This window comes from Eurypyga helias, unplaced genomic scaffold, assembly GCF_000690775.1.
Source record: "Eurypyga helias isolate BGI_N326 unplaced genomic scaffold, ASM69077v1 scaffold11456, whole genome shotgun sequence".
Taxonomy (NCBI): Eukaryota; Metazoa; Chordata; class Aves; order Eurypygiformes; family Eurypygidae; genus Eurypyga; species Eurypyga helias.
The window spans coordinates 5,703-19,189 of NW_010258561.1; the positions used below are offsets into that span (position 1 = coordinate 5,703).

The following is a 13,487-nucleotide window of genomic DNA, read 5'->3' on the forward strand; positions in this document are numbered from 1 at the left end:
GACCTGTGGCCCTTGACCTTCCCTTTGGCTTGGGCTGACACCGAGGTGCATTCTCGAAATAATGCATTTTGCTTACAGGGCTGGAAGGGCACTCGCTTTATGTTCACAGAGGGCTCCTATCAGTGATAGATGATTTCCCAGTAATGAGAAGTCGCCCTGGGGGAGCACATTCTGATCCTCGGAAGCCGAGGACATGAATATTTAATTTTTCATTTTCGGTGTGTGGGCTGCATGTGCGGGCGGCGGTTGCCATTTGGACTCATAAAAGAGATTACTTCACCTGCGAAGTTTCTTTAAGGAAGGCGAGCGGAGATCTTCAGAAGCTTTTTGGCTAGGTTTGCAATTGGTGACGAGTCGGAGTCCTTGTGATTTAGGCAAAGGAGGGAAATAGGTGCCTTGTTTTAATCTCACTCGCTCTTTGGAACTCTTTCAGGTTTATTGCTAAGCCGTGTGCCATAAACCTTGGCATTCAGGACAGTGGACCTCACAGAGCCCAGCCCAATGCAATTTTAGAGAAAGTGTTTACATCCATCACGAAGGTGAGTCATCCTTCAAATTCTGCTCGAAATGGAAGTCTGTAAGTAAGGGGGGGAGGCCTTTTTGCTTCCACTGTTGTAGTTAGAGAGAAATGCATTTCACACTGTGCATGCACAACGACTGTGCTCGTTCTGATTTTACTTTGCCCCTGCGTATCCTTGTAGCGAAGCAGATTCTCTTTAGGGCTAACCTGTGCTTTTGTGTGCAGAAGAATCTTGGTTTTGAATGAAAAAATGTTACCTTTTTAGAAAGGTACGAGGCTTCTTCCTTTAGTTCCCTGCCTTTGTCCAAATTGTAACTCCTGTAACAGGTGGTAATTCTTGGTTTAACAAGAAATTTCCCAGCATCTCTCCTTTTCGATTGGAAAAGTGCTGCTCTTTTCCTTGAGGTCTGTTCCTCTGCTGGTTTTATTGGCCAGTTGTGTAAATGCCTTCCTCTTATTTTTGCCATCTGCTGTGGGATGAGACAACGGCTGTCACAGTGAAAGTCGGTTATTTAAGGAAATGTTCAGTCAATGGAAGTGTGCCCTGATAAAGGGTAGGACATTTAATGTTGACAGTAGGCGTTTCATGGCCTTTCTCTCACTTAAGCTGACAGTGCTCCTTCACTTCAGAACCGCAGAATTCCACCCTGCCTGTACTCTGGTGAGTGCGGATGGTGAAATAGCACTGTCCCGTGGATAGCATGCTAGATTTCCATTAAAGATAACGGATTGAAAGGGTTTATGTTCTGATTTGGTGATGCTGAACTTCATTCTGAGTGGAGGAGATAAAGTGCTCAGTGAATGGAAGGGAATTTCTATGAAAACCTTACTAAAACTTGCCTCGTGGGAACATTAAAGTTTTGAGGTATTTGGAATGATGCGTGAACTGAAAAGTCTCTGTGATTTGACACCATTTGTGGGGAGGACTTTTATGCAGGGAATGTCCTTGAAATTAATGTTTAAGAAACCCCTGAGGACAAGTGCCGTGCAAAATTTATCTAGCTTATGACAACAGTATGCTTGTGTCTGCTGGTGGATTTGGAGAATCGGAATGTAGGGTAGTACAGAACACACTGCTGTTCGGACATCGGAGCTCTGAGTTCTCCTTTGAGGCAGGTTCGCTTCCAAAGCAGAAGTGTCAGGTAGCCCGAAACGTTCAAGCCTAGTAAAGTGGAGAGAGATTCGGCTGTGATGGAGTTACAGAACAGCCCTGGTCTCAATACTGAAAGTCAAACAACAGATGATTTTGCTTTTCACTTGACCAGCCTGATGACTCTCTATTAAATCACCATTCTGCATAGTTCTTTGGGTTTGCAACTCGAGTAGTAAAATGCCTTTATCATCTTTCAGTTATAAGAGCTCCCTGGCAGAGCTTGTTAAAAGGACACTGGTCTGACACTAACGTGGCTCGTCTCACCACTGGGCCAGTTTGCTTTTCAGTTGACCAGCCTGATGATTCTCTATTAAATCACCGTTCTGCATAGTTCTTTGGGTTTGCATGTAACTCGAGTAGTAAAATGCCTTTATCATCTTTCAGTTGTAAGAGCTCCCTGGCAGAGCTTGTTAAAAGGACACTGGTCTGACACTAACGTGGCTCGTCTCACCACTGGGCCAGTTTAGAGGTAGTTACCAGGTTTTCTTCACTTTGCCTGCTCTTCTAAATCCATTAACGACATTATTCAAACAAACAAACTGCCAGTAGTTTCCAGTCAGAGAACAGTGATACATTCTTTTTCCTGCCATTATTTCCATTTTCAAATTTAATTTTATTCATAAGCTTTGATACCAGAAATGACCCCATCTCTGCAGTGCCCTTTTGGAATATACGATTATCCATTGTGTTAAACCAACTCTTACTTTGAGGTTTCCCTGACCTTGCAGTGAGTAACAATCCTTAAACGTATTCAGCTTCGATCTTCTTGTGTTCTGGACTGTTCCAACTGATGTACAGGTTTGAACAGGTAGGACAGGACATTTTAAAAGCACCAAATTAAGAAGCAGAACAATTGCCGCCTTTGCCACAAGATGCTGTCAAATGGCAAAATAGATGAGGAAATGTTAAACCAGAAGCATTCTGAATAATTAAGTAATCAGTGGCTAATGAAGGTTAAACTTGAATGAAGTTGTGGCGTTGGGTTCCTTCTAGTCCGGACGTAGTGCCTTCCTAGTGTGGTTTTGTGACCTGTGTATCCTTTCTGCCGTAGTACAGTGGGGTTCTCGGACTGAAAGTAAGTTGAGGAGTAGGAGGAATGACATTTGTTTCATTTTCCTTCAGTCTCCAGATGGAAAAAGATTAGAAGGCTTGTCAAAGCAGCTGGACTGGGATGTTCGAAAGATCCAGCGCTGGTTTCGGCATCGGAGGAACCAGGACAAACCCACCACCCTCACGAAATTTTGTGAGAGCATGTATGTGTGCAGAGGCCAAGATGTGGCTTCATCTTAAAGCTCCAGCAGTATGTTCTCTCTTCTAACTGCAACTGTGGTCAGCTAATTTAAACTGGTGTCCTGGGTTTGGCCGGTGCAAGATAAGTTCTTCCCTAAGCAAATGACAGAACTTTGGAGGGCTTGGTAGAATTCAGTGTTCCAAAATACTTTGTGTATGCGCGTGAGAGACTGGAACACACGTACAGGAGTTACTCCTGGCAGCAGCGAGCAGCTCAGGTAGCCGACCAGGTCCGTAACACACAGGCAGCGCTTCAGTGAGCGTGCACGCCTGCACGTGTGCACAACTTGAGTAGTGACACTGGAGGCACGTCTGCTGGCTGCAGCGTTACGTTATTCCCAGGCAGAGTGACCTTAGGCTTACACAGGGGTGTATATGCTTAGATATGGGCACTTCTGGGTTTCCTGTTCTTTTCATTTCAGTTCATTCTGTTGTTCTTTGTTTCTTTCTGAATGCTTCCAGTTACCTCTGATAGTGTAGTAGCATCTGAATATTTTTTTCCTGACTTATTTCTTCTGTGCTGGTTTCTTTCCTTTCCAGTAACTTTCTTCATATTAATTCTTCCTCCCAGTATGGTTTTGTCTACTTAAAGCCACAAGGTAAGAGGGCGAAATACATACATTAGGATACCTTTGGGATAACAATGACTTTCCTTGTTACCTTGTTACTGTGTATTAAAGCATATGAATGATGCATGTTCACTCTGAACTTCATGCTGTTGATGCAAGCGAGTGTGTGGTGTGAAAACTCTTAGATGGGTTTATCTGTACATGAAATGTTTACAAATGTAGGATTACCATTTGGTGAGCTAAAGCTTTTCAGACGTCAGAATTGAGTTTGTCAGTTGGTCCAGTTTTTGTTACAAATGTTAACCAGAAGCTATTGCTGGTTCTAGTTTAATTTTTGCTTCTTTTTGCAGGTGGAGATTTACATTTTATTTAAGTATATTTTTTTATGGGATCCGGTTTCTCTGGACGGTGAGTTGATCTGTCACCCCCCTCTTTGTTGTTCAGTGTGGCATGCAGCTGGGTTAGGGCTGCACTGCAAGAAATTGAGTGGCTGTGTCCCTAAGAGCTTGCATCTAGCTTAAACCAAGGGAGGTTTAGTGGCAGTAGTCGTCTTTATGTGCCCTTATTTGAGGATATTAAAGACCTTCTTTATGCTACAGGAAAGCTTCTGTACAGATCTGTCATGGAACAGAACTGGGGCACGTTTTGCTATGGAGAGCTGCGTATTTTTGTCTTATCTCTCTCTTGGACACAGATTCATCTTTATTATTCTTAGAGCTGTGTGATTATTCTTTGGGTTTCCATTGCAGGTCATTCTTTGGGTTTCCAACGTGCCTTTGGCTACGGAAAGAATATTATAAATCACTGGGATGTTTCACAATATATCTAGCTTGAATGGTAGAATCAAGACAAAATCTTAGTGAAACGGGACTGCAGTGGCCAACTGCATTGGAAGATGGGGAGGAAAAACCCAATAGAGTAATAACCGATCTTTTTCCCTTTAGGCACCCTGGTTTTGGGACACACGACAGTGCTGGTACAACTACCCTTTTCAGGTGGGAGAGAAACGCCAGATTTGAACTTTTTGCACTGTTTCAGTTTTTGTTAATGATTGAAACTTGGGAGACTTGAGTGTTTCTCTGTTTTGTGCAGTGTGGATGCTGCACAGGCTGCAGTGTGGTAAGCATGCTAGCCAGTGAATGGCCATCCCTTTCCGAAGGCACATTTACTCCCCTTGTCTTCAGATCCTGGCTAGGTTTGTCATCAGCAGTGTTTCCTCAGATAGAACTGATTCAGTCCATGCTCATTTTTGTGTTCACTTGCTGCTGAGATTATTAAAAGTGGCTAAAAAGCCCCCATGCATAAAATGATACTGGTGACTTATTTACAGTGTTGTCTTTGTTATGCACCACGTAGGATTGTGTAGCGGCCAACCAGGCTGTTCAGTGCCTGGTTTTCCTAATCCAGGAGGCTGCAGTACGAGTTGTAAATATTGACAAGGAAATCTTAGGCCTTTTGAACAAAGCTCAAACACACTAGTATGTATGTGTGACTAAGCCTAGAGTAAGATGTGTGTTGCTTAAGCTTGTTTTAACTAAACCGTAATTCTGGATCTTTTAACTTGTGCTTCCAGCATTCTGGAGAACAGAGTGGGATGGAAAGGAAGAAGTAGATTTTAATGTAAATTTTAAAGTACTTTGTCTTCTAACTGTGCTATCTTTGTTTGTTTTCCAGCCTCTAGCATCCAGGCTTTATTATTACTATATCTTGGAGCTGGCCTTCTATTGGTCTCTCATGTTTTCTCAGTTTACAGACATTAAACGGAAGGTGAGATTAACTGGAATTGCACTAACCAGTTTGCTAAATAAATAGGACTAACAAAAAATGTAAGTGTCCCTGGCCAGTAAAGCTAAAGCATAGTAGTAACTGTATTTTCTTCCTCATTCACATCTTTGTGCAGCCTACCTCCTCCTGTAATCAATACCCAGTCCTGGGGAAGAGGGAGGAGCAAGCCTGGTATATCCTTGAGTGTCCCTTTCACCCTCCAGAAGGAAAGAACAGAATCACTCAATACCTCCCAATGAAAAGTTATCAAATCGTTGTGTAAAAATAGACTTAATTAGAAGGCTTGCAAGAAAACATGGAAGTGAGATGCCCAAAGCAGTGCCTTGCTGAGCAGGGTGAGAAGATGGCAAACACTAAAGCAGTAACAGAGGGGGATTTGAAAGTAATTTTTCATCTGTTCATGTAGCAGAATGGTGACTGGTCACGATCCCCGGAATCTGATTCTGTTGTGCTGCCTTCTAGGATTTGGCTTATTGTTGCTGTTGGAAAACAGTTTGTAGTAAATCATGGTTTATTGCTGCTGTTACGCAAACTGCAAAGTAGCAAATTCTCCCCGTTCTTGCACCGAATGTTCAAAAAGAAAAGCATGCCTGGGGTGTTTTTCTGTACTGAAACACTAGCAGGTGAGGCACTACAGAATTATCTTGGAGCTGCAGAAAGGGGGTGATTAACCGTGTCTGTGATCCTGTTCGTAATGTTTCATTTTGTACTTGAACGAAGCGGAGTACATCCCCCGCTGCAAGAAGAAGGTACGCTGCCGCAGGAGTGTTGTACCCAGGGGGCTAAACTGGAAACCAGCCCTGAGTGGATGTGCACTGGAAACGTTTGTTGAAGGAAGTGGCCTAATTCTTGCTGTTCTGTGCCTGCTGTGCTCTGGGAGGCTTTAGCACACTGACAACAGTAACAGCCTTATACTTACAATCTGTGCCAAGAGCTGAAAGGACTAGCAGAATGACTGAAAAATGAAAAGGAACCAAAAATAAGGGCCCATATGTTGTACTGCCAATCTCTTCAGTGGGGTCTGCAGACATGTGTGTGCGCCACAGAGACTGTGCTGTGCCTGTGTATGCGGAGTTCTGACTTCACGGGAGCGCACATGCTTGGAGAGACCTTTCTGGAACCCTTTGTGATGATGGGTGATGTGTGATGAGCTGTGGAGTCACTCTGAACTGAAGTACTCCTGTGACCCCAGTTAGTCAGTTTTGTGGCTCCGTTCCAAACCTTTCTGTTTGTTTGACAGCCAACGAGTCCTCAGTCATTTATGTTTCTCCTGTTTCCAGGACTTCCTGATCATGTTCGTCCATCATTTGGCTACAATTGGACTCATTACGTTCTCTTACATGAATAATATGGTGCGGGTGGGAACTCTGGTGCTGTGCCTCCACGACGCGTCAGATTTCCTTTTAGAGGTGAGTCGTCCTTCAAATCTTTGCGTACCTAATGCTGCTGTGGTCTCAGGGGAGCAAGCTGACTTTCCCGTTCTTGATAAACTGCATTAAATATGTCATAAAACTTAGGCTGCTGATCCTGCCTTGTCAGCTTTTCCTCATAACTGCTTTAGTGCTGAGAATAATCCCTAAATGTTCCAAACTCCTTACAAATGTGATGGCTTGAGGGTTTTTGAAGCTCTAAAGCCTGGTAATTACACAAATGCACAAAAGGAATAATATTCTCGTGTTTCTTGTCTCTTTTAGGCTGCAAAGCTAGCCAATTATGCCAAGTACCAACGTCTGTGTGATGCTTTCTTCATGCTCTTCGGCGTTGTATTCATTGTTACACGGCTGGGCATTTATCCTTTCTGGTAAGAACCTTGAGCTGCAAGGTCTTGTTCTTGCAATCCCTTAAGCAAAAGCCTGTGTATTTAGGCTTCTTTCAAGCATTCCGGTCTGCCCCCCAAGGCAGCCTGAAGTTGCGGACAACCCAAGCACTGTTTGGAGCAGTATGTTCAGCTAGAAACCTCTCAGCAGTCAGCTGAGGGAGCGTGAAAAGCAACTAGAATCCTAATGCACAGCTGGCCCCTCTCTTCCTACTGCAGAGTGATGACAGTGCTTATTAGCTGGAGCCAAGTCAGCCGGAATCTGCTCTGAAACACTTGAAGGGTTGTTTGCTTCTCTTAAGAAGTTTTGGAAATAGTTACAAATTTGATTTTTGAGTATCTAGCTTAGTCATCGTTGCAGTTTCTGAATTCTTAGGACACTTGTATCCTGTCCTTGTGCCGTGATTGTTCAGAGACTCAAATATAGGTATTTGGTTTCTTGGGAGGTAAAGCCCTGGCTAAGTACTTGTTGCTAATCATTCTATAATGAGATTCCCTCTCACCCCCGTGGGTCAGGCTTGGTGAGGCTCTTCTGTTGATGGGCTGCTATCCACTTCTTGCTTCTGTTGAAAGAGAGGTGAAAATGTGGTTTCACCCGATTATCAGTCAGTTTATTTCAGTCTTACTGCACGTATGTATTTCCTAGGCAACGGACAGCTTGTATGCCCGTTCTCTCAGGAAGAAACAATACTCACACTTCGATATCACCGTTGCAATTAAAGCTCTTGCGTGCTTTCCACTAAATGCATGAAAGGAGTCTGGCTAAGGAAGAGCTTTAATTCTCCTGGCTTCATAGGCTTCTTCGAGGGACAGATGAGAGAGTTGTCACTGGTTTTATTACTATTGTCTGACGTGAGGTGATGCTCTTGCATCACGCTGTTGCTCAGCAGTCCTGTACATCTTTAATGGATTTTCCACTGGCTGTAATGTAATTCCTCTGCAGAGAAATCTGGCAAGCTTGTGGTAGCATTGCAGGCCCTATGCTATTTCACTTCACGTATATTCTCTTCCCTAATTAGCTGTATAAAACATCATCAGACTTCTGGAATTGTGTTTAATTCATCCATAAACTGGCTATGAGTCAGATGTTTCTGTAGCTGCATTTTGGGGGACTTGAGTGGTTCTCTGAAAGGCTTGTTTTTCTTGTGAAGCGTTAAAAGCTGTGTGAAATCAGTGACATCTGTGAAGGTCTCTCCATTACCTCTTTACTTCATAAAATCCAAAGTGTTTATTAAATTACTTTCAGTACTGGCAGTAACTCCCAGCAACGAGAACAGCTAAACAGTAATGAAAGCAAGCACAAAGCTTTGTCCATAAAGCAGTTTCTAGTCCTCCAGTTGGCAGGAGGAATCTATAAAAATCTGAGGGAAGAGGATAGTGCACAGGCAGGGAACTGGGAACAAAATTCCTTCCTGATCCTTAAATACGAGTGAAGACTGCCCAAGTATGAATGTGTTAACGGTTGTTTTGATGACCAATGCAGCTTGACATCACTTCCTGTACAGTTATTATAAATGCTCATGCTTTTGAGAAGGAAATTGGCAGCAGGTCTGTATGTGTAACCAAATTGCAGAACATTCACATCTTCTCCTGTTTGTTGCTCAGTTCAAATGTTTCTAATTAGCTTCAGTCTGTCTCCTAACTCTGGCAAGAGACTAGCTGCATTGCCGTTCTGACAGGAGCAAAGCAACAGATGCCTAAATGAGATACAAACTGTTGTGCATCTGGCCAGTCCTCTTAATTTAGAGCTGGAAGCCACGTTACCGGCACAGCCGCTCTGTAATGTGTTTCTGCATCTCTTTTAGGATTTTGAATACAACCCTGTTTGAAAGCTGGGAGTTGATTGGTCCTTATCCTTCATGGTGGCTATTCAACGGGCTTTTGATAACCTTGCAGATCTTGCATATCATCTGGTCTTATCTCATCATTCGCACTGCCTACAAGGCCCTCGTGCGGGGAAAGGTAAGATTGCTGGTGACTGCTGGGGGTCCTCTTTCCCACGAGCCCTGTTTCAGTGACCATGAGGAGCTGGGCCCTTCAGTGAGGGCTGGTCCTAGTGCTTGGGGGACTCGCATGAGGAGCCCTTTGTAGAACGGTAGGTCTTTTACCATGGTTGCTCTGACACCTGAGGTGCCAGGCATGTCCAGAGGCAGGGATGCTTCCCTCTCTGTTCTGGTTGTGCAGGGACATAACACCATTTTCCAGTACATTCAGCTATGGTAATAACAGTGGTGATGACAGGCTTCTTACGTGCTTTGTCTGGAGTTTAAGGTGGTGGTAGGCTCTTTTTTCAGCAATCATATGGGATGTTTCCCAACCTTCCAACTTCAGCTGGTTCTTGGGATGTGATGAGGGTTATGCGTTTGCCACTTGTTAGCGCTGACACAGGGTTCTTGCGGTCAGCGCAGGCCAGGTGTTGAGCTGCAGCCTGCAGAGAAGGGGTTATCAGAAACCCAGTGGAGTTTGCTGGGCTGGTGGGGTGCAGTCTAGCGTCAATTCTGAGTATTCTAATTTTGATTTGTGTGGGGAGTCTCAGGGAGAGGGAGGGTTGAACCTACAGCAGCTGCTTAGCAACGGATACTGCCCTAGGAGTGAACAGTGCTGACTTGTGGCTGCAAGCTCTGTTGCCAAGCAAAAAGGTAGCATGAGACAGGGCAGGCCAGTCTAGGAACTAATTTGACACCCAGCCTACCCATCAAAAGAAACCACTTCCTTTGCAGCTACCAGGCAGCAACAGCTTTCATAGCACAAATGCCTTCTTCTGCAGATATTTGCTATTCTGATCTGAGTTGCTGTCATGGCTCTACTTTGTGTTTTACTTCTTAGCTGCTCCCACACATGGAATGTAACCTTGGAAAATATTTATATCGTAGTTGTCTGTGGCAGTGATTGTCAGGGGAAGGCATGTTTCAGAGTATGCACATGATCTTTTCATCTGTTCCCCACAGCTGCTACTGCAAATGTCTTATTTTCTGTCTGCAGCTGTTTCTGTATCCTGAGGTCTACATCTTTTTCCTTTCCTTGGTTCTCTCCTGTCCAGGTGACCTAGCCAGAGAAAGGACTCTAAGCTCTGTCTTCTTCATTCTTTTCTCCTTTTCTCTGTGCCAGATTGGAGCTGGACAGTTTCATCCTTTGCATGTAAGTGTGACCTGTGCTTCTCTTTGTTCACTGAAACACAGCCGTGTCTGTTTGAAGGGGAAGACAGAAGCATAGCTGTGCTCTTGGGGCTTTAGATGGCTGGTGCCTTCTCTGAAAATGTTTCTCTGCTGGTTCTGATAGCATGCTAAAATGCAGCTCTTTCCAAAGGTTAAAGCGGTGTCCTAGGCTTTGCTCTTATCTGCTGTCAGCTGGCTGCATGACCTTCACCTTGCTGCTTTTATAGCCCGCAGAGACGCCGACATGGGTCTCTAGTGCTCATTAACCCTGCGGAGTGGAAAAGGACGGGAGGAATTTAGTGCTTTTTGCAGAGAGGGGTGGAACAGTCACATGTCCCCCAGATGATGGGAAAACTTTCAAGGGATTTCTGTTTCCTTCCAGCGACCCTCTGAACTTCCACCGTAGCAGGAGAGTGGGGAAAGAGAGCAAAAGTTCTGGCAACAGACAGAAGCCAGTGCATCCAGCAGGCCTGTCAAAACCAACCCTGGAGATCATTAACTTTTACCTGGCTTTCTGCCAGATCTTCCCTTGATTTCAAAACCTTCCTGCCTGGTGCTGTTGGATAACCCTGACTCAAAGCAGGCAGAGGGGAAGGAAACCCTGAAATCCTCGGGAAGGTGCTAGCTGCAAAGCGCTCGCACATTAAGTCAATGAGGGCTATTAGTTGCGGAGGCAGAAGTGTGGGGAGCCTGCCTCGGGCTATGCAAAGCACGGGCCATTCAGGCAGTCGCTGCTCGGCACGGGTGAGTTTATGGCTCTGGCACCCCGCCACCGACCGAGGTGCTTATTTGCAGTTAGGGCCGGGCTTGCGATCCTTTCCCTTCACCTTCTGGTGCGGTTGGCTCTGCGGTGCTGGGACAGTGCCCTCCTGCGGCACTGGGAGCAGCCGGCAGCAAAGCGTGCCTGGATCTGCTTCCAAAGGCTCAAAATCCCACGTACAAACCAAATGCAGCTGGATTTGCAGTCAGGGCTTTTAACTAAAGGCGTAACTCTGTGAAACAGATCTAGGCCTCTGGGCTGAGATGCTCCTTCTGTTCCTGAACGGGCATCTGGATTAGACCATTGTCTGTTTTTCTACAGCCACTGCCCAAACAGGCTTTTTGCTCCTAAATGAGAGTTTGTGTGTGAACCACGAGCTGTGAAAATGGAAGCACTGTGTGCAAACAGTAACCTGACAACTCTTTAAGACGTCAAAAGCTGCTCCCTGTAGGACCAAATTCAAACTGATAGATGTGTGTGTTTTGGTCATTACGCCCACTGAGGTTTGTGCTGTGAGGAGTTTTTTGATTCAAAACAAACTTGTTGTTTGGAAAAGTGGCCTTTTAACCAATCTGGATAAACAAAAAATTGGAAGACAAGAACAAACAAAGATCTATAGTGGCCTCTGCTCTGGCGAGAGCAAGAAAGGTGTAGTGCTTTCACAGATGCAGAGTATTTGGAAAACGGAACTCGTATTTCCATTTTGTCCTTGGCTGTGTCTGCATCTTGCATTCTGTATGTGATGACAAGTTCCTCCTTGTGAGTCTGGAGTGATTCACATGTAAATGCACTAAGCTAATCACATGGGCACAGCCTTCTAAATACTGGTTTTGGTGAATCTTTTAACTTCCCTTCTCCCCTTTCCACTGCCAAACTTCATCTGAAATGTGTAGGTATCAAAAGACGACCGCAGTGACGTAGAGAGCAGCTCTGAAGAGGAGGAGGTGACTTCGAACAGCACAAAAGGAGTTTTCAGCACTTCGAGTAACGGCTCCAACCGCATTAACGGCCACGTGGCTAGTGGCCAGTGGACAGAAGAGGAGTAAGGCTGTGGCCTTGAGCAAACACGAACTTATCTTTAAATATCTAGCTGTGTTGAGCTCCACATTCCCAAGTGATCTTTAATCAAGATACCCCTTCCCCAGAAACCTCCAGCAAATCGGAAACGGGCACAAACGAGACCAGTCAGAGGCTTTGCAGGACAGAAGGGATAAAGCCAATGGCTGGGACACAAACAACGCTGCAGATTTCTCTTTAAGCCATTTTGTACTTAAATCTTAGTCCCACCGATATTTGCAGAGGTATCTTTGTCACAAACTGGTTTTTACTAGGATCAACTCAAGGAGGAACAAGTTTGGACTCGGCTGGCTGCCAGCCGCAGGAGGGTTACGGTGCCACGTCTGTGGCGGTCCGCTCCAGCGCAGGTTCATCTCCTCGATGCACTCCAGAAGCCGCTCGAGCATGGAGAACGCAGGGCCCTGCGGTTCCATCCAGGCTACCCTGGCTGTAGCAGACACTTCTCTGCCCTGCTGTGAGCGCTCTGGCCTACAGCCAAGCTTTGCACGGGGCAGTGCTGCGACAGAGGCGGCATTCTAACCTGCCGTGGGGTGCCGTAAGCGAAGGAGGTTGTAGTGTTGTCTCTGCTGTCACGAGGGACCAGGCCAGCGTTCGCGGCCTACTTTGGTGCTGCAAGCCCCTCTGAAGCCTTGACTACAGCCTTCTGAAGTGGGGGAATGGGGTTGTTTATTGCCCCTAAGACAACTGTCACAATACATACGCCTTTTAGATTTTTATTTTCTGTTGCAAGTTGTGGTGTTGAAGATGTTTCTATGCCTACTGGGGAACAGTTGGCTAAGCTTGGACTCGAGCTGAGGGCAGACCAGTACTGGTGGGCTGTGTGTAACTTTCCACAACCTGGGGTGGTTCAGTTTTGCTGGTCTGTACTCCAGGACAGAAGAGAGTGTTGCTGCTCTGACTTTGCAGCAGCGTGGAGGAGTCGCTGGGCTGGAAGGGCAGCTGCACCACAGGCTTGGCTTCTTTTTTTTTACTCAATGGTACTTGGGGGCGATGGATGACCCGTATGGCAATCTTGGAAACTTCTTGAGTTGTTACCGTTTTATACCGTTGTTTACTCTTATCTCTGATTAAAAGATGCTTCAGAAACTTGCTTGACATGTTTTGTCTTGAGAGAACAAAACCGAGGGCAGGGTCTGCCCCTTCTCGGTCATTCTGAGCAGCTGTATGGCTGCCTGATGCAGGGCCCGGGCGCTGCCTCTGAGCAGCACCGTTTAAAAAATCAACAGGGACCCGTTCTGCGCAGTTTCGGGCAGGCACCACGCAGCACCCAACTCGGGAGTTTTCACGTTGTTTTTTATTGTGCTCCATTTCCTCCCCCCCAGCTTGGGGCGGCCGTGGGGGGGCTGTTTTCCACCCTTCCCC

The 13,487-nt window shown here is 45.6% G+C and overlaps 1 protein-coding gene across 1 annotated transcript; it reads left to right on the forward strand.

The window, feature by feature from the left end:
* Nucleotides 1-374: 374 nt before the first annotated feature.
* On the forward strand, nucleotides 375-12,410 carry CERS5 (ceramide synthase 5; the record flags this gene model as incomplete). Its single annotated transcript, XM_010154384.1, has 9 exons — nucleotides 375-539; nucleotides 2,796-2,926; nucleotides 3,883-3,940; nucleotides 4,477-4,527; nucleotides 5,207-5,299; nucleotides 6,598-6,726; nucleotides 7,012-7,118; nucleotides 8,939-9,095; nucleotides 11,942-12,410. Coding segments are annotated over 9 exons (1,044 nt in total), but the record flags the coding sequence as incomplete, so codon positions are not given.
* Between the last annotated feature and the right edge of the window lie 1,077 nt (nucleotides 12,411-13,487).